Source organism: Neopsephotus bourkii, unplaced genomic scaffold, assembly GCF_033783945.1.
Source record: "Neopsephotus bourkii isolate Nb327-2 ecotype Australia unplaced genomic scaffold, CSIRO-AGI_Nbou_v1 NB_740, whole genome shotgun sequence".
Taxonomy (NCBI): domain Eukaryota; kingdom Metazoa; phylum Chordata; class Aves; order Psittaciformes; family Psittacidae; genus Neopsephotus; species Neopsephotus bourkii.
Window position 1 is genome coordinate 2,900,473 of NW_026901238.1, and position 21,651 is coordinate 2,922,123.

The following is a 21,651-nucleotide window of genomic DNA, read 5'->3' on the forward strand; positions in this document are numbered from 1 at the left end:
GGGCCTTTTGTTAGTGTTCCTCGGGCTTTGACTCGCATGTCTTTAAGTGAAGTGATCTACAAATAGACAGTGTAGTCTCCTTGTAAACACTGAGCTGACAGATTCCCTCCATTGAGGAGTCTATGGAGAAGGAGGGTCTCTCCGATAATGTGTGTTTATGGAGAAATGGGGTCTCTTGCATATACCCTTGCACACGTTTTTTCTTATGCAGAGCTGGGCTAAATGAGCCCTGTGTACCTCTTCAGTTGCATCCATATCACTCCTGCTAAATAAGTGATTCATCCTCAGGAAGAATACAGTGGTTTTAGTCAATTCCTAGTTTTATTGTAAGGGAGAAGGGCAGTAGACAGCAACTCCAGGAAAGCAGATTTCCCAGCAATGTCTCAGACATGACAATCTCTGCATAACTGAACACCTCTTGCCCCTCACTGCCAGCTTGGCTGCAGAAGAAAATGACTCCAGGCCCTGGAAAGGACATTTTGTACTACCTGCATTGTGGGGCTGATTGTCTGTGGCACCCCCCAGCACAGAACAGGCAAGAATGGTGTACCTGTAGCCTGTGCTGTGCCGGACTGGTTCCAGGAGCCCACTGCCAGGCTAACCGCTGCTAACAACCAGTGGGTGCTGCAGTGCCTTGCACATACACAGGATTAGATGGCTGAACATCTGTGCAGAAAATCCTGCAGTGCCACAGCTTTCTGAGTGTAACCAAAACTACTGAGGCACAAAATGTACAAGATTAAAATACATTTAATTATAACACAAAAGGTAGACAGGCACACTCAACTTTATACAGTAAAACATCCAGTAAATGGGCAAAACAAACTACATTTATTCAAAATCAACACAATAGTATGTCCTAAGATTACACAAAACTTACAAATCATTCTAATACATCTTGCTTAGGCAGAATTCCTTCCTGCGTCTAGCCAGTGTTATAAATGATATTCATGAATTAGTTTTGACAAAAAAATGATTTCTGTAACACTACAGGCAAGTGATTTTGCTGCTGATGGAAACAGCAAATAAAAATGAGCTCCTAATGCAAGGAAGAAACACACAGGAGAAGCTCTGAAAAGACTAAATAAACAACAGGTTGTATTGTTTCTACGTTCTCCTGGTAACAGTGCCCACTGAACCTTACACTAGGTCTGAGTCATTACCAGTACGTTTATTACTGCGTGATCTTTAAATGTGGTAGGAAAGACAGACACTTCTTTAGACCCCTGCTACTTCAGCAGGTTTGGAACTTACTTGACCGGTCAGGCAGCCTCCCACCAGGCTTGGCCCCCCTACACCACCCGTCCCCTCCTCTGCTCCCATCACCAAGGCATTTACAGTTCCTCATGGGATCAGTGACTCCAAAGCAGTGTTACTGCTTTGACACAGCTGGACTCTGATTGCTTTGACAAGGCTGCAGCTCTGCTGAGAGGTCTGAAATACGGGGATGAACAGGCAAAAGGTTTTAAGCTTGCACTGCAAGCACTGGATTGCAGTGATCCTGAACTGTCTCACAACCACAAACTGGTACACAACCACGAATTAAAGCAAATTAATTGTATCTTCCTTGGTACGCAGAGCACTGACTAACAGGAGCTTGGAATTCTCTCTGTGTATCACTTCCGTTACTGACCCAGAGTACGTCACAGACCACTTCTGCGTATGTCCTAACAAGCAGTAATTTTGTTTTCCACCATTATTCCTTTTATAAATTGTGAAATTACTTGAACTTTGATCAATGAATAGTTTTTAATTTGCCATCCAATTAGATGTTAGGGAAATGATAGTTTGATTTTCTCGTTTTGCAGCAGTACTTCTTGGTGTCCAACGCTGGTAGTACGTTACTGCTGGTTAACTGAGGCAGGTACTGTAACTGAAAGAAAAGTTACATAGTGTGTATTTGTTTGAAAGGAGACTAAAGCATGCATTTCATTTTTTCAAATGAAATATAAGCTATAAGTGTATTCATCCTGTAATCCTGTGCTTTTCAAATGAGGAGTTGTGGAGCTGGCCTTCTACAACTGGACCGGAACCAGAAGAGCTCATTAAAGCTCCTTCTTTCAGTCATCCAGGGCAGGAAAAATATTACTGTTATATCCCATGCCATAGAAGAGGCAAGTCAGTTTGATCCAGGAATTTACATGCTGTAACAGTTCTCCATTCCACACCTCCAAACTCCCTGCTGTTGTGGGGAATATGGCTCGCAGGAAGACAGAACTAAACACCTCTCCTCCAGAGGCTGGACTGGAGACTTGGGCTGGCGTCTGGAAAGACTGAACTGGGAAACATGTGCTTGGCAGAAACACCCAGTGTGTTGTGTAACATCTGGAACCACATAAGGGATCACATCCCATCAACAGTTACAAACAGAACTGGGCATTTTTGCCACCTTCATAACTTGGAATTCAAAAGCACCAAAAAGATACCAGAGAACTCCAAATTAAATCAGCCACACCAACCTGTCCAGCCTGTCCAGCTATCCTGCTACTCTTTGTCAGGAATGCACATTCCTGGATAAACCTGATCTTTCACATGATGTGCTGCTTACACAGCGACTCAGTGGAGCTGCACACTGAATTCAGTTTGTACTGAGTTACTCTTTAGCCAAGAGGTTAATTTTCTCCTCGGGCTGAAATTAAGATGGGTCCAAGGCAGGAGCTTGCTCTCACCGTTAACTGCCCCCATGAGCCCACCTCCTGCAAGCCCAACAAAGAGAACCAGGCCCCTCCTCTGGTACAGAACATGAAATACTACTATGAAAATGTTACCCCTGGCACATGCTTTTGAGTCAGCCGAGCTGGTTTCCGAGCCATTTTTCCATGTTCTTTGCCTAGATCCGCTGCTTCCCTTATGCTGTTGAAGTAGGGGTGCTGCAGCAGCTGCTCACAGGTCTGCCTCTCTGCAGGGTCCATACGAAGGCAACTCTTAGAAAAAAGATGAAGTAATGGATCACATGAAACACCCGTTAAACAGCTCTGCACAATTCCAGCTACTCACCAAGCCAACGACTATTCACACGGGTACAGTTCTTAATATTTTTCTTAATGGATTCTAGAAGTGGCTTTCCAGAGTCAGCACAAGGCATGCAAAGCAGCCAATACCCAACAACTGCCACAAGGCAGCAGTAGAAATTGCAGCTAGAGGGACAGTTGCAATTGGATGGTGTAGCAAACTTCAACAGTTCAGCCCACAACCTTCGTTTGAACTGAACACCTTCCTTAAGCAGGGGACTCCACTATGGCACTAGCCCTGTTGTGCCAGTGTGCAGCGCAGCCAGGACTGTCCATAGCTGCACCTTCTTGTTAATGTCTCCATCCTCACGGTTTCCATTCACTGCATCTTACTAAGGGAATAATGTTTTCCACCTCCATGGTGAAAAGGAGTGGATTAAAAGTCCTCTCCAAATCCCCTCCAGCTCTGCTTTAAAAAGAATTTCTGATAATTCAGTAGCTGACTCTCAAACCATTTACCAGCTGATAAGCAAAACCAGGCTGCATTTGCTAAGCCTTGGTGCAAAGCTACTCTGTGAGTGGTAGTTTTCTTACCTTCATGAGAGCTAGAGCAGAGTATGAAATACGAGGGAATTTCATTTCTAATGGCTCCTGGAGAGAAAACAACAGTGAGTGTACTCAGGTTAGCCAGCTTTGAATTCATCAGGGTACAGAGAACCAGCTTTCCATAGCAACGTGACCTGGACCTCACAAAACATGTCTCTCACTTCATGCACTTAAGAGGAATGCTCCTGGCATTACTGAGGATGGGTAATTTGGCTGCTGTGCCACCAGAACCAGGGCAAGGAGCAGAGATTAAACATTTCTGACTGCTTTTACACAGGATTTTGGTTAAAATGTCATGAGAGGGGTTCAGCCACCTCCAAATACTCTGGTGTACATTGGCAAAGTAAAGGGCAAAACTTCTGGATAGGGAAAAAGTGCTGTGCAGCAAAGGACTGGTCACACTGAGCAAGCGAGGCTTTTCCAGCTCTGATTCCAAAGCAGACAGCATGTGTACTCTGGGTAGAAGGAAGCAGGAACACTTCTCTCTGAACACTTCATCTGTTTAGCACTACACACAGACTGCTGGTTAGCACTGCACATAGATTGCTTAGGCTCACGGGAAGTGTGTCTGGAGAGAGCTCTTACCATGCTTTCTGGGTCTGGAATTCTTATCCCACTGAAGAACTGGTTGGTGCTGAACACTTGCTGGTGCCTGGGAATAAGATCCCCTTTGACCAAGAAAGAAAGTAAAAAGGCAAAGTTGGATTAATTTGCTAGTTTTACAGAGCCTGCATTGAACAAGCTGACAAGGCTGACACCATCCGAAAGAATGTCTGAAGACATGGAATAACATCAAGTGAGCTGATGAAACTTTCTTTTGCAAAAACTGATGTCCACTTCTAACACTGGTGATCCCACAGCTGTGTGACTGTGCTTAAGGAAAGCCAGGGCCACACAGCTCCAGCTGGCCCTGGTCACAGCTGCCCAGGACCTTGTTCTGTGAACAGCTCGAAGAAATTCAGCTGGTGGGAGGAGGTTTTGCAGCAGCAGTACCCAGCTACCATGCACTGGTGAGAAACTCAACATGATCTGGCAGTGTGCACTTGCAGCCCAGAAAGCCAACTGTGTCCTGGGCTGCATCACCAGCAGCATGGCCAGAGAGTTGAGGGAGGGGATTCTCCCCCTCTACTCCATGCCTGTGAGACCCCACCTGCAGTCCTGCATCCAGCTGTGGGTTCCCCAGGGTAAGAAGTACATGGACCTGCTGGAGCAAGTCCAGAGGAGGTCATGAAGGTGTTCAGAAGGCTGGAGCACCTCAGCTCTGGAGACAGGCTGAGAGCTGGGGCTGTTCAGCCTGGAGAAGAGAGGGTTCTCTCCAGGGAGACCTTAGAGCAGCTTCCAGCACCTAAAGGGGCTGACAAGAAGGTGGAAAGGTACTTCTGACAAGGGTCTGTTAGGGATAGGACAAGGGGAAATAGCTTTAAACTGACCGAGAGCAGATTTAGATTAGAAATTAGGCAGAAGCTTTTCCCTGTGAGATTGCTGAGGCACTGGCACAGGTTGCCCAGAGAAGCTGTGGCTGCCCCATCCCTGGCAGTGTTCAAGGCCAGGCTGGACAGGGCTTGGAGCAGCCTGGTCTAGTGGAAGGTGTCCCTGCCCATGGCAGAGGGTTGTAACTGGATGACCTTTAAGGTCCCTTCCAACCCAAACCATTCGAGGATTCTGTGATCTTCCAGGCTCTGTGTTGTGTGGCAGAGTGGCTTTTATGAACTGTGGCCACCACACCTGGGGGCCTAAAAAATACATATTTCTATGTGTCTCCCCATGCCAAACACCTGATCTGATGCTATCACTGCATTATCTGGGTAGCTGTGAATTTGGATTTGCATTAGCAAGAGGACCCCTTGGTAGAACACCAGGGAATGAAGTGAGCAAGGCACTAAGTTGCATAAAAATGTCTGCTCTGTGCCAGCTCCTGGATCTCCGCTCTGTGCTGACTGAACTCTAGATGTGTGTTATCAGTGAACAGGAAAATATGTTTCAGCATCATAGCTAGAGGGTGCTGTGCAAACACCTATGAGGATCTGAAACTCCAGCCATGGCACATCACCCAGCTTCAGCCAGGGATCCTTCCCAAAGTATTAAGCAGGATCAGACCAGCAGCTACCTCCCCTGCTCACATCAGACATGATGGACCAACCCTGGGCAGGAGCCACTGTTGTTTTGGAGGTGGCCATCTGGCAGTGTGAGCAGCATTGTTGATGTGCTCTCTTGGAGGGAGGGTGAGGCAAGCTCTGCTGGCCTGCTCTCCATGCCAATGCTGTGTTTCAGCATTTTCAAAGGCAAAGGGTTCCCAAGAGGCAGCCTGTCTGCATAAACAGTTGTGGCTTCTCTGACTGCTGTAAGGGAACAGGCTAACCACAAGTGTTCTAGCTTCGTTAAAATTTAACTCTTATTGGGTGAAATTATTTCTCAACACTCCTGAGGATGTTGTATAGAAAAGAGATTAAATGCAGCACCAACAGGAACAAGCTGTAGCTTTTTCCCAGCACAGCTTTATGTCTCTTTCTCGAAGCTTAGAGCAGCTCAGAGCAAGCTAAATGCTAAAATCAAACCTGTAACAAAAGAGCAGTACACCAGCCAAACTACCATAATTACACAGCTTTGGCCAAGGAGCTTTTCTCTGTAAACGCTGCCTCAGTCGTTGCTTGGATCAAAAGGGAATTTCTGCTGGCTGAAACCCTATCATTAAAAATAAATGATAACTTACTTAACACTGGCACAGACGTATTCTGGAGGATGAAGCAATCAACACTGAACTGCTTTTCCAGTTAAGGAGCTTTTCCGTTTAAAGCCATTAGTCACCTTTATAGTTTTAGAAACTGCTCAGCAAAACCTACCATTTTCAGTTCATTTCAACAAATTTCAACTAAAAGTGAGGAGTTGTTCCTCTCCACCTGAGAAATCTGGTATTACGCACCAAGGTCAAACTGAATCAATGGGACAAGATTAATTTAAGTGTTATACAGATAATGGCTCTTTTATTTAACCCCTGTTCCAAATATGGAGCAGCTCCTAAAATTCCTTGGTGAATAAAGACAAACAAAGGGAACAGACAAATTTCAGTGTTCACACTCTCTTTCCCAAGCACACAGCTATCCACAGACACTGGCAATGTTTATGAGACCTCCAAAGCCGTGATAAACTAAACCCAACTATTTTTTATCTAGAGGCAGGGACTGCTTTGTTTGGTACCAAACCTTGAAAAATACCTGGATCTTTCTCACCTTTATGCAAAACATCCCTGCTCTTTCCTGATACAGGCACCCCATTTTTCTATCTGTGTGGGGACGGCTGAAGATGGGCAGGACAGCAGCAGAGATGGTTGTTCCTATGCCTCCTGTGCAGGGCTGGCCTTGTGCTCCTCACACCTTGCACCACCCCAAAAGAGCAAGAGGGGCATCTGATGGTCACCCAACACATCTTACATCTTTCTTAAACCACCAGGCTCCAGGGCCAGCTTCCCAGAGACTACCACTGCTACAGAGAGTAGAAGGATGGTCTTGGCCAGTTTGCAGGCAATGATCCTGCTTACACAGCCCTGTCCATCTTAGCCACAGTCTGGCACTGCTGGCTCACACAAGCTGAAGCCACAGATCTTTTCCTGAAGAACAGTCAACACCCACACAGATGCCAACTTTGTTTCCCCTGGACCTGCAGCAGCACCTGTCACTCCAACTACATACACAACCTCCTAACAGGATGTACACATGTGAGTCATGCCAGTAAAACCCAACTCCTACAAAAAGGGAGAGATCCACTGGGTAAATTCACCTCCTGGCTAATCCTGATTTCCACCACAGAGGACAGTCCTCCAGGCAAGCTCTAGTCCTGCCAAATGCATCAGGAAGGCCGGGGCTCTGACCAGGACACTTACCCAGGGTTCTCCGGATGAGGTACAGCTGGTCAACGTCAGACTTGCCAGGCCACAGGGGGACCCCAGACAGCAACTCTGCAAAGACGCAACCTATTGCCCACACGTCCACGGGAGGCCCGTACTGGTTGTCTCCCACAAGTAACTCCGGAGAGCGGTACCACCTGGTAGCCACATAGTCTGTGTAATAATCACTCGGACCAGCTAGGTTGGGGTCAGGAAGGAGAGAAATAAACAGGAATATAGGATCAGAACCATGAAGATGAGCAGCCATAAGTTGTTACCCATGTTGGGGCACCCCCTGGGCAAGCAATAGCTACAGGAACAGAATGAGTCACTGGCCACGGGCAAAACCCAACTTCGGAAACACTTCAGATACGGCAAAAATCAAGACTGTATTCTTCTCCAAATGCAAATATGCAGAACTCCATAGAAGGCCCTGCATCAGCCAGTGGCCAGTTCTCAAAGCCCACGTGGTTTGTTTGAACAAGAGCTAAAAAACCCCAGATTAGGGGGTTTATTTACCATGGAAAATGTGAGACCATTGTTTGCAGAGACAGTGCCTTCTGCCAGAAGGGCTCCTCCTGCCAGGGAACTCCAGCTGTGTCTCCTGCATTGCATAAACAACGGCTGGCAGCTCCAAGATGCCCAAGGCCAACTTCCACCTACCAGTGCCAGCACCACCAGCAGTTCAGCTGCACCAGCAGGGAGCTCAGGCCAAGTCTGTTTACAGAGGCACTTGGCATCTCGGTGCCTGGGCTAGCTCCCTTTAAACTGCTTTGTGGATATCTACCTGGCCTTTAGCAGAGCTTCTCTGTGAAAACATGCCAGCCTTTATACAGGATGATTTATACATGCATCAGACAAAGACAAGTGAGTCTTTACTGATGCTTGGAAGCCTGATCCTACACTTCCTTTGAGCTTTCAACTGTTAACAACCTGTATAAGTAGCATGTGGCACTCACTCAGTATGCGAGCAAATCCAAAGTCACAAAGTTTGACGACCGAGTGCTTTGTTATCAAGATGTTTTCTGGCTTTACATCTCGGTGGATGCACTGAAAATGGAAAAAACCCCAAGGTTAGAAGCAAGTCTTTAACCTGCCCATCAGATAAAGAACCTCTTAATCCAGCCACACAGCCTTTGCACATTGTGCCAGGCAACCATTCCTGCTGCAAGAGAAGATGGAAGGATTTAACAGCAGCTAAAGCTACATCCTGCTGAGTAGGATGATTACCCTGCATATACCCCACCTTTGGGATGAGACACTGCAGGCTCCCAGCTCCAACTGCATGGCTCTGTATTACTTGGACAACACCAAGTCAGCTCCCCAGAACCAGCTGGGAATCTGCTAGCAGGAGGAGCAAGGTTTGAGTAACAAGGATTGTTGTTAACCTGGCTCTCTGCAAATGCAACTTATTTGAAACAGCTATGCAAAACACACTCCTACAGAAGGGACTTGGGTTTACAAATATATAGAGAGATCCTAATGAGAGGTGTTTAGGTCCTTTAGGATCTTGGACAAAGTCCATGAACTGTATTTCCTGATAATCTAGTAGACAAGCAAGTGATTTTGCTGGCAAAACTTACAGATGAGATGAAGGCTACCTTTTATACAGGACTTTATCCTTGCAAATGCCAGAGCACGCCTGGTATTCCTTCTACACAGCACAGGTGAGACACATCCAGAGTTCTGTGTCCAGCTTTGGGATCCTCAGTAGGAGGAAAATGTGGGCGTATGGGAGTCACTCCAGTGAAGGGCCACTAAAATGATTCAGGGATTGAGGTATCTGATATTTGAGGATGAGGGAGATGGGACCATCATTCATTCAACATGGAGGAGAGAAAGCTAAGGGGGGATCTTATCAATGTGCATAAATACCTGATGGGAAGAAGTAAAGAAAACCAGGCTGTCCAGAGAGTCTGTGGAGCCTCCATCCTTGGAGGTACTTGAACCCTGACTGGAAAAATATCTGAGCAGCCTGTACTGACTGCCCAGCTTGAGAAGGGGATGTGGATGAGATGATCTCCAGAGGTCCTTCCAACATCAGCAATTCTGTGATTCCTGGGAGGTGACCTTGCTTGCTGAAGGTTCACAACAACTAAATTCGGGCTTGGGAAAGAGTTTCTACTGATCAAACCAGTAGCAACCTTAATTTCTTCTGCCAGTTTACAAAAGGTGTTCTCTGCTGAAATCACCAGGGTCTAGCTCATGTTGTCCCTCCCCTACCATCACCTCAGCTCAAACACATCAGACTTTTCCTAGCTAAGCTGGTAGATTACTGCGTCTCCTCCTGAGGACTGAAATTCTGCATGTTAAATTGGTGTCATGGAGTTCCAGAAAGGGCAGCTGCATAAAACTTCATTACCTGTGATCTACAGCTGGTCAGACTGTAGCATCTAATTGTTCCTTCTGCTTTAAAACTCCATTAAATCTTTCAGACTGAGTGGGAGAATAGAAATAAGAAGCAAAACAACAAATCTTGGAAGCAAGACAGACCTATGGCCAAGTTCCTGTGGTTCAACTGGACATAATTCTCCCAGCAAAGACAAAACACCCATTCCAGACTGATCTGCTTGACTCTTCAATTTCACACATTGGAAAACAAACAAAACCAAAGACAATTATAACTAAGTTTGCCTACAGAACTTCTACAAAAATCTCCTTTCTTTCTCTGCTTCTTAAAGAATCCCTCTTGCTTTCTACGAAGTATCTGTCACTCATAGAACACTCACCTCCCTCCGGAAAGCAGAAGACAGGTTGTAAAACTTGTTTATTGAATCTAATATTTGTAACTTTTTTAGCTGGTGTCATGATTCAATACCTATGACTATCAACAGAAGGGATTTGTGTGAAATCAGCAGAACTTTGCTCAGGTCTCAGCTAATGGGATGTTAAGCCAGATTTCTAAATGTCAGTGGCACAGGGAACACAAAGGGACATGCCTGCTCAGCCTGGAAGCTTATTCAAGGTCATTAGTGCAAATCATTCCTTGGCAGCAAACCCAAGGGACCTGCGTGATAGGGAATGCAGCTGTTGCGGGTATACACCGGTCTTGTTTAACATCTTCGTCACTGACATGGACAGTGGTATTGAGTGCGCCCTCAGCAAGTTTGCCGATGACACCAAGCTGTGTGGTTCGGTTGATATGCTGGAGGGAAGGAATGCCATCCAGAGGGACCTTGACACGCTTGTGAGGTGGGCTGATGCCAACCTCATGAAGTTTAACCATGCCAAGTGCAAGGTCCTACACCTGGGTCGGAGCAATCCCAGACACAGCTACAGGCTGGGCAGAGAAGAGTGTGACCAGCAGGTCGAAGGAGGTGATCCTGCCCCTCTATTCTGCTCTCGTGAGACCTCACTTGGAGTATTGTGTGCAGTTCTGGTGTCCTCAACATAAAAAGGACATGGATCTGTTGGAACAAGTCCAGAGGAGGGCCACGAGAATGATCAGGGGACTGGAGCACCTCCCGTATGAAGATCGGCTGAGAAAGTTGGGGCTGTTCAGCCTGGAGAAGAGAAGGCTGCGTGGAGACCTCATAGCAGCCTTCCAGTATCTGAAGGGGGCCTATAGGGATGCTGGGGATGGACTCTTCATTAGGGACTGTAGTGGTAGGACAAGGGGTAATGGGTTAAAACTTAAACAGGGGAAGTTTAGATTGGATATAAGGAGGAAATTCTTTCCTGTTAGGGTGGTGAGGCACTGGAATAGGTTGTGCAGGGAGGTTGTGAATGCTCCATCCCTGGCAGTGTTCAAGGCCAGGTTGGACGAGGCCTTGGGTAATATGGTTTAGTGCGAGGTATCCCTGCCCATGGCAGGGGGGATTGGAAGTTGATGATCTTAAGGTCCTTTCCAACCCTAACTATTCTATGATTTCAGATATATATTTCTTGTTGAAAACAGGAAATTTCACCTGACTTTATTCCATGAAAACCATGTCATCAGGAAAATGGCAACAGAATCTCCATTCCTCCAAGGCCACATTACAGCAATCAGTAGTGCTGTTTAGGGGACTTACATTGTGTTTATGGCAGAAGTTCACAGCTTGGAGGGTCTGCCAGATTATGCTCTTCACTAGATGTTCCGGCACCCTGTTTTTAAAAAAGCACATTTTTATTTTGGCCATTATAAACTTCACTATTGAAGGAAAAAAGAGGAATAGGCCTTTTGAGTGCTAACTGCACAGGATTCTGTGAATAAAACCATCAGGATCAGGTCAGAAAACTTAAGAGAAAAAACACTAGGCACATTTTATTGCTATAAGTAAGTTACAAGAAACATGTAATAACCCTCAGTTTGTAGATCTTCCAGTGCAGGGAACCTGTCATGCTGGGCGGCTGGTGGTGAAGCCTGTTTGTACCTTTTACCAGGTTTCAGAGCTGAGGCTGAGGTGCATCCCTGCACAAAGCAATGCTCTCCTGTGAGACTGCTCTTCAAGCATCACAGAAGCATCAAAAGGAATGTCAATACCACTTCCAAATCTAGTCAGTGCAACAAGATAGAAGGATTTATGTCAGGTAAGAGCACGTCAGCACATCTGGTACCACTCAATCACAGCCAGCATGAAGCCTGCCAGCTGATGACCACACATGAGCGCATGAAAGTCCGTGTCAAATCCTGCCTTGTGGCTGTGCTTAGCAGCCACGCTTCCTGGCAATCCCAAAACACCAGCAAGCATTTCTGCCTCTGCAGCTGCTCAGAGTTGGAAGTGGTGGAATATCCGGGATATAAATACATGACTTGCAATCCTGTCATCTCACTGATTGTCCAGAGTGGAGAGGTGAATATCTGGCATATAAATGCGTGACTTGCAGTGCTGTCATGTCACTGATTGTCCAGAGTGGAGAAGTGACCAAAATGGGATGGGGAAGGATGTTCCTACAAGAGCATAAAGCTCTACTTCTGTTTGTATCTCCTCTCCCTCCCTCCAGCAGCTGGCAAACACTTCAGAGAAAGAAAACTCTTGTGAAAGATCCAGCCTCCTCTCCTCTTTCAATTACTGTGCAACAGTTCTTAAACTTCCTTGTCTGCCTGTAAGCGTCTTTAACAACCTCAGGAAAGGAAGAAGCGACAATCTTGGCACTTCCAAACTCAAATACCATTTTATTTCATGTCTTTAATGCTGAAAAGCTTCCAATTCATCACAAATTAAAAACAAAACAAAACAAAAAATCCAGAAGAATACGCAGGAATTCTGGCTTTATCTTTAAGGCACCTTCTGCTGACAGCGCTGAAGGTCTTGCTCTGACAGTGCTGCTGCAATGTTGGAGTTTCCTTGCAGAAACATCCTAGAGCACCCTGAGAGTAGTGTGTTGACAGCCTGACAAGGGGATGAAGTTGGTCAAATGACCTGGGAACATGATGCAAAGAGGTCTGTGCCCACCTATCTTAATCCTGACCACAAAACACTTGACCATCTGCCACAGCAAAGATCAAAAGCAAAGTATGCAACCAGGTGTTACATGTTCATTCACACTGGAGTTGTTCTGATGAACAGAAAGTAAACATGAAGTATTTTCTTCAAAGAGGGTTGGTTATCCACCCTCTCTTCAGATTCCAGGTGAACAGGTTCGAACTGTGATGAAAGCTGCTCACCAGCTCACAAAGACATTTGCTATCAGTGTGCTCCATTCTCCTTCTAGAGCTCCCCATAAGGAAGAAAGAGTAACAGGCTCTGTTTACTCAACCTCCAGTTAGTCTCCTGCAGGCAATTCATTTAGCTCCAGGCCTGTAAAATGATTTATGAACTTCTGCTTAGCATTTCCACAGCACCAAGTCACTATGAATAATTAGGGACAATGTATTAAGTAGGAGTGTCATTTATAATGTGTGAAAAGAACAAACCCTGTCCTGGAGAATGTTCCTTCTGCCTATGTAGCTCACACTGTGTGCAAGCACCTGTTAAAGAAGAGGGTATTTGACCAGGGAGTCCACTGAGGCTGTGCAGAGAGCTGCAGGCACAGCTTCTGGTAACTCCTGCCACCAACACATACTCCTTACCACTGCAGCATCACTAGAAGTCACTGGTCTGTCATACAGATCATCAGTGACATTGCTACAGACTTGTGTATTTGGGTGCTCAGTGACACTGCCCCTGTGCCCACAGCCCACAGGGACGTGCAACACACTAGGGGAAATGCCCACCTCCCACATCAACCCTAACCTCTTTGCAGTGAGACATGTGATGCTCCCAAGCTATTTGGGTTTGCTGCTGCCAAGCCAGCCAAAGAGCACCCAACTGCTCAGGCTCAATGCTCCAGTCTCCTTGGTGAGCAGCAGACAGAGGCTCATACACAATTCTTTTGGAGATCATTGCTATACCACAGGAACAAAGCAATTCCTGGGCACTGGGCTGGGAAACCTCTCCTGTACTTAATGAAATTCCTCTGAAAACTCTGCAGAGCAGCAACACCACAGACACCCCTTAATCCTTTGTTCAAAGTTCCCAGTGAGAAACGGGCCACTCACCCCTGGGGGTGCTTGTCCAGCTCATGGAGAACTGTGTGGTCGCAGTATTCGAAGACCAGATGCAGCCTGCGTTTCCTCTTGAACACTTCCAGCAGGTTCACCAGATTGGGGTGTTTCAGTTGCTGTAACACACAGTGGATGGAGTGGTTAGTTACTGCACAGGGGAATGGGGTAAAGAGGTGGGACAGTGCTTTTGCCCCCAAGGGTCTCAATTTCTTAAGCTGAAACCTTTCATGCAAGCATAAGACAACATGAAGAAGCACCTCAGCTATAGCTCAGCCTGTGGTGTAGTTATTTTAGGAACTGACTGTGGGTAACAAGCTAGTTTGGCTTCAGTGAGTGCCTCTTAGAAAAGATACTCATAGATACAGAATTCATCATGGTGCCCACAGCTATTCCAGCAGCGCCTTTCATCGGATATATCCAGTCTCCAACTGCACCACAATGAAGAGCAGCTCTCCCTGGAGAACAGCTTGTGAAATCACACACTAAGAGCCTGTAGCAGGCTAACGTAAGTTTAGGAGAAAACAAGAGCTCCTCTAGTAAGTGTAAGTAAAGCAGGTGGGCTCAGCTTCACCTGCTTATTGTCAGAATCTGGGCAGGTTAATTTGGAGAATTTTTATTGCTGCTCCCTCCTCTCCCTTTTAATCCTCTTCATGTGCTCATACCAAGGCTTCCTCTAGTGGGGAGCTGAGGCAGCTTCTTCCCACACACAGAGCCTGAGCACAGCATGCTTGTTCAAACACACCTTGCAAGAGGTGAGGGTGGACATTACTGAAGCTTCTCATTTCCTGTTCTTTTACCCACATTCTGAGGGAGTGCTGGGAGAGGGCTTGAATCAAGGGGCACAACACAGTGCTTGGAAAAGAAAACAAAGAAAAGCCAGATCCAGCTGAGGAATGCTATTTCTTTTCTGATGACTCATGGAACCATCCCCTCTGCTTGCAGGGAACTGTATCCACCAGTGCTTTGCCTGACCAAGGCTTAGAACAAACACGTTTCCAAGCAAGAAGGCTGGAAAGGGCATTGCCTAGGAGTTACCCTAATGCCACCTTCTGATGTGCCTGTGAGCCATCTGGGAAAGCCTGCGGAATGAAAGGAAGAGGAGAGTCAAGACTAGAGAAAAACTGTAAGGGGTCCCAACTGAGGAATGCAGCTGTTTGGAGAAGCACCCAGTTAACCCCAAGTTGCTCTGAAATCCACAGCTTGAATCCTGAGGTTAGCCAGTGAGCTCGAGTAAAAGAGCAGGTAAGTAGAAAACCCCATCATACCTCATTGCCAGTCTGTCACGACAGGAGAGACATGGCAGGGGCTATTTCAGTGGGACCCCTTGCAAAATGTAATTTTATCCAAACATGTCACTATAAAAGCCTCTTGAAAAGAGAGACCTTTCAGGGAGCTCACTGCCTCTGGGGGACATCCTACTGAACCCAAACTACACTGAGTCCATATGCCAACAACACAGTAGTGTAGTGATAGTGTGCAGGTGGCTATTCCAGTCCTGCAAGCCAGTAGCAAATAGTTGGTCTGTCTAAACAGCATCTCTTACTACATATGTTGCTTGTTCCTTCAATTCTGCCCACACTGTGTAAACCATCTGCCAAGATCAAAGACCTTCACACCCATCTGGATCAAATCTAGATTACAACCAAGACCTTCTGAGTACTTCTTCAGTCCTCCATGCTATTTTTACACTGAGTGCCTTCCCTCTCTAGCACAAGGTACCCAACAGTGTCAGCAGGGGCTGACCTTCAGTGTAACCTTCTCCATCCTGACCATGTTTCCTCACATAACGGATGGACTTCTCTGCACACCCTCAGTTCCTATGGCAAGGCTGCTAAGCCACAAGGGAGGAGGCTTTTAACACTTCTCAAACTTCCTATCTACCTAGCAGTATCTCCATTCTTACCACTTCCTTATTCACTTCGAAAAAGATGAACAGAGAACAGCCTGCAAGCCTGCTGAAAATTCTAGCAATGACAGCAATTCTCCCAGGAATTGTGTGCATGCCATGCTACCTATCCTGTTAAGCATATTCACATAGAACAAAGTACCTACTTGCCACGTGCACATTAGAGAAAGCCCAGTCTACAAGTTCAGACTCCCCCACAGAAGTTAGAATGCTGCTGTGGCTCTGAATGCCCAGACCAGCAGCTTCTGATACCCTGCATAATGCAGAGCCTTCCTTTCCCATGCATTCAGCATGTTGGCATATTATGTTCTCAGATCAGCGATAACTGATCAGAGATATCTGAGAGCAAGCTGGGCCTCCATCAACTATTCTGGGTAACAGGCACCTGATTCCTCTGTTACCCTCAGCAGATCTGCCTGCCAGCATGGACAAACTCCTGGGCACAGCAAAGCTTGCCAGCAGGAGGGAGACAGAGGAGATAACCTCTGCAGTGCTTATATTCCACTTTCAGAGAGAGGTGAGGATAGTACAGCAAGAAAAAAGTTAAATCAACAGTAATAGATTGAGATCTCTGGAAAACCTCTGGCAGTTACAGGCTGGTTGTACAGGTCAGGCTTCAAAACATGCTGTGCCTGGGAGTATGTCTGTGCTGGCTATCAGGACATGTGCATGGAGTGGGGTTTCTGGAGAGAGTAAGCCTGGACTTGGAAGCACACGGGCTCTCCAGGCACTTGGGTTCACTGGGCTGGGCCAGCACCTCTTCTGCAGGCAGGCATGCACACAAGGCCACTGCTACTCTAACAACGCCCCTGTCAGGTAGAATGGTGTTTCAGAGAGCAGTTTCTAAGGCTACCAAATCTGCTAGTGGCTGATCGCTGGCAGCACTAGGATGAGCACCTGCTTGGGTGACAAGACCACATGTTACCTTCCAGAAATAGGTCAGATGTCTGACATGGGCTTTCCCCAAAAAGTTATAAATTCTCCCATGCTAGGATAATAGGGATTATTTTCTATTTTCTATATGCACACAGCTTTGCATTGCATTTTTCTCTCATCTTCTTTGCAACGCCAAATCTAAAAACTGTCAGCCTTTATGTGAAACCTGGGGAGACAACACTCTTCTAGAAACAGCAGCAGTGATGGGGTAACACACAGACTTGCTGTTTGCACATATTTCTGGCCTTTCCTGTGGAATCAGGATCACGCAGGGTGCTTCAAGATCCTGTATACCACCTCACTCTCCCACCCTACCTCCTATGGCTCCCGCCCATCAAAAGCCCTTTATCTATAAGGTGTTTGCCATGTAGAATAATAATTTATAAGGCCTTACAATTTTGCTGATGAAACACAGTCTCTCTACATCTTGACAAACACTTGTTGCCTAAGCCAGGAAATACCTCAACAAACAAACAAACAAACTGTTACTATTTACAGAGGAAAAGTTGAAAAGCTACTCAAGCAGGTCTGCACTTGTTAAAATCAACAGTGCCCCGACACTGATCCTGCCATGGCAGCAGTATCAGCTTTGGACCCTGAAGGAAGATGCACTTCTCATCTGCATTAAAAGCGACTTCTGCAATTATTTTCCTTTTTCGATCTTTAATCTAATTTACATCTTAATGCATCTCCAGACTTGTTTAATAAAGCTACCTGTCATCTCTTTGCTTCCGATGGGAGAAAAACACAGACTGCTTCTTCCCAAAATCCAACTGAAAAATAAATATGCTTTTTTTCCTGGATGACAGCTCTTCTAGGTTGCCACCCAGGCTTATTTTGCCTCTTTTTGTAGTGAGTAAAGAATCAGGTCTTCATATTCCTTTAGCAATAATATTTATACCACTTGTTTATACATAAATGTTCTATAAAAGTCAAGCACAAAGAGATTTTGGGAAAAGAAATACAAGAAATATTGTAACCTGTTGAAATCTTGTGTTTAATTGCAAATGTGAAAGCTAATTGGTTCCCAGGAAGCCAGTGAAGCTAACTCAATGGAAGGGAACACTGAATGCAATGAGTATCAACTGATGCTATGCAAATACCAACAGGCAGTGAAGTCCGGGAACACTGTGCAAAAATCAGAGATCAAGGAATTATGAATTCTGGGAAAGAAATTCTAAATAAAATGGAACATATTTCCCTGTGGATTTCTGTCAGGTTTTGTTAACTCCAAAATCCTAAATCATTGACTGTCTCCTGCACTGTGTCTAATCTGAATGCCACTTTTCTTGTAAAAAGGAATCCTACTGGAAGCCATTATTTTAGAATGTATAATAAACCAACATGCTGCCAATATGGTTCTTTAATCAGTGTTTTAAAGCTCTGGCTCTTCTGCATGGAAAAGAGAAAGCTGGAGATGGAGAGATGATGAAGGTGTAGAGTACCCTGGAGAAAAGGGAACAACTCTCCATTTCTTGGAATACACAACTGAGGATACTATGGGCCATCAGCAAGTTTATAACAAATATATTTTTTCACAAGATATTCCTAAAGTTGTGGCACTCACTGCCTCAGGAAACCATGAAGACCAAATGAATACACCAGTTCAAAATGAGATGGAACAAACTCCAGTCTATGAATGTCTGATAAGCATGAAGCAATGGGTACAGCCTCTGGATCTAGAAACGTCACCTGAAAATAGGTCTATGAAAGGAAATCTTACCCCATCCTCTCCCTCTTTCTCCCAGGTTTCTCCTCATTTCTGCATGCTTGATGGACCTTGGCTCTAACTTACTGCAAATGTTCTCATGCTTTTATTTTACCAGAAAAATAAACACAGAGGCTGAATAAGTAACTCATTTCTATTGAGGGTAAGTCCTCAGAGAAAAGTCAGGAAATGATTAGCCAAGACAAGGTGCTGCCATGCTTCACAGGTGCAGGTTCTACGGCTGCTTCCATGTGAGGTGAAAAACTCTGAGCCTACAGAGCCCCTGCCATTCAGTACATGGCTGGATAATTGTCTGCATGTCAGGGTCTGACACTGGATCACCCACAACCAGGGGCTGAGGAAGGGTGTTATAAGGAGGAGCTGGGGCAGATTTATAAAGAACTAGGAGAGCTGCACCCCATGGCTGTCCCCCACCTCATGCTACCTGTAATGTGTGGGGTTTGTTCATCAAAAGGTTTAAAGGGAAATATTGCTTGCTACACTCTAAGAAACTCTCTGTAACTGGAAACATATTCCTTTTTCATAACTATTGTACTTCGTGAGTTATAAAGGGAAGTCAGTTGTATTATTACATAAGATTATGAGAGGGAAAAGAAAGGGGCAGGGAAAAATGACACTGAGGCGCAGCCCCTTGAAGAGCGGCCGCAGACTTCCCCCGATGTTGCTGCTTTAAGGGGGGATTAGGTAGTTTGAAGTTTTATCTTGCTATATGTACCATATAAGGGATGGAGGTTGGGATGAGGCTGGTAACGGGTGTTTCTCGAAATCTCTGGAAACTTCTGGAAACTTCTCGATGATGAGACCCCAGCACCAAAGGGAGGCAATGGAAAAGAGCCATGTCAGCATCCAAGCGAAAAGAAGCAGCGAGATTGGCTGAAGCCTTGAACTGAGAAATATAAAGGACAGCCTCCCAAAGACCCTTCATGCACGTCTTTGGCAGAGCGGGGGCTCCCTGGTGCACCGAGCTCTGTTTTTTTATCTATTGCTTGCTCTATTTAATAAATTAAGAAATTTATAAATTTACATTTTAAAACGAGATTGGCTCTCTCACTGGTAACACTACCCGGGATCACTTTTTGTTCACATACTTTACCAGAGCTCCAACAGTCCCCGTCTCCGGGGGAAACCTCCCAGAAACAGAAAGGCCTGCTGCTGGCCAGGCTGTCACACATGGTGCCGACAACGCACTGAGGGCAGAGCTGTGCCTGTACCGGTCAGGACATCGCTGCCTGCATGGGGGCCAAAGCCCGGGTCAAGAGGGCAGTGATGACTTTGCTGGTGCTCCTGCACCCGCGCAGAGATCGGCCGGCAACTCTCCCTCTGCAGTGTCCCAGCTCCCACCTGCACGCATTCTCTCTGATGTGTGACAGCCTGGGCTGCGGAGGATCACCTCCGTCCCGACGCGTGTCCATCGCTGGCCACAACGGTCAGACTCTCACCGGCACTGGCTTTCTAGCAGATAAACGGACAGACTTGGGCACTTGACGTACTGCTCCCTCACATCCCGCCTCCTCGCTTCACCCCTTACGACGCCCCGTCTCTTTATGGCTGCTCTCATGGTCCTTCTCACGATGCCTCGAGCCTCCTCCCTCACACCCGCTCCCGGGCAGCACCCTCACGGCTCCTCAGGGACGCCCAGGCCCCCCGGCCGCGATGGCGGGGAACAGTCCACCGCCGCCACACCGGGAGCAGTGCCGTTCGCGGCGGAGCCCACCCTCCGCAGCCGTCCCCGGGGCGGCGGATGACGCGGGGGGCTCGCAGAGCCACCGGCGCCGGGCGCCCGCCTGCCGCCCACCTTCAGTATGCGGATCTCCCGCAGGGCGATCTTCCTGATCACTGGGTCCTCCTCGGACTCAAGGAACTTCTTGATGGCCACGATCTGACCGGTGTCCTTGTTGCGGCACTTGAAGACGACGCCGTAGGAGCCCTCCCCGACCTTGCTCAGCTTCTCGTACCGCTCCATGTTGCGAAGCCGGCGCTCTCCCGCCGCTCCCTCGCCTCTGTACGCCCAACAGCCACCCCCGCGCCAGCCGTTACCCCCGCTGCGCGGGCAGCTGCCCCGTCCGCTCTCCGCCACCGCTGTGGCAGGGGCGGGCCCTGAGGGAGCGGGGGAGCCCCCCTGCGACGCTTTGTGGGAGGTGTCAGGCGCCGGGACGCTGAGGAGAGCGGGGGAGGAACCGCCCCGGGAAACCACAAAACCAGGAAGGGGGGCTCCCGGGTGAATGGCTTTGGGAAAACCTTCTGGTTTTGCCAACACCTCTAATTTAGATTTCAGGATTTCTTTGGTTGTCGAATTACACTGCTGACGTAAGCAATCTGCGACAACGGGGCCCTTCGCTTCCACAGGCAAGATCGAGGAGTCGACCGCTGCCTGGAGACTATCCACAAATTCTGTAAAGCTCTCACTTTCATTTTGCTTTACTGTGGACCATGGTGACGGTTTAGCAATAACTCTAGAGGCTGTGTAAATAGCTTCTCCGGCCGATGGAGCCCAATCGGCACACGCCATCTTTATTTTCCTCCAATCCGTGAGAGGGATTTGTCCCCTTCGCGGCTCCTCATTGCTTTGGATGGGGATATTTTGACTTTTGATTCTGTCTACCCCCATCCCCTCCTCCTCTGAGTTTGAATCAGTTACGAACCACACGACCCAGCTACTGTCTGACCCGGAGTCGGAACTCGACTGGCTACTTCCGGGTTCCAGTGCCTTTTCGTTGGGCTCCGGCCCCGCCCACCCCCCTTGCGGGCGGGCCGTTCCCTCCCTCTTAACTCGCCCCGCCTTCCGCTCGGCAGGGTGCTCTGATTGGCTCTCCGCCCCTCACGCTCCCCTCCCCTTTCCGGTTCTCCTTCTCATTCTCCTCCCCCCCCGTTTACGTGCTCTTGTTAATTCTAGCACTTCCTCCTCCTTCCCGCCGGGTACATCTTCGCCCCGCCGTTCTCTCCGCTCGGCGTCATTTTGGGACGCATAGGGCGGTGATCTAATCCCAGTTGCCTCGGACTCCGCCTTTTCCGCGGCGCCCCTGGCCTCCTCGACTAACCCATCCCAGAAGGATTTTGCTCGTTCCTGTCCCTCCGTAAACGGGTCGGGATTCAGGGATTGGGGAGGTGTGTCGCCTTCCCGCGTATCTTTAGGCTCAGCAGAGCCGTCACCGTCTGTGGCGTGCAGAGTCTGTG

At 47.3% G+C, this 21,651-nt stretch overlaps 1 protein-coding gene across 1 annotated transcript; it reads right to left on the reverse strand.

Moving 5' to 3' along the window:
* Nucleotides 1-808: 808 nt before the first annotated feature.
* CDKL1 (cyclin dependent kinase like 1) lies at nt 809-20,499 on the reverse strand. The gene is made up of 9 exons (XM_061354603.1): nt 20,273-20,499; nt 13,901-14,022; nt 11,451-11,523; nt 8,397-8,487; nt 7,435-7,635; nt 4,143-4,225; nt 3,546-3,602; nt 2,769-2,924; nt 809-1,873 (listed from the first exon to the last, which is right to left on the reverse strand). Exons 1-9 carry the CDS (start codon nt 20,438-20,440, stop codon nt 1,766-1,768), a joined length of 1,059 nt encoding a protein of 352 aa, XP_061210587.1. The 5' UTR covers nt 20,441-20,499; the 3' UTR covers nt 809-1,765.
* Between the last annotated feature and the right edge of the window lie 1,152 nt (nt 20,500-21,651).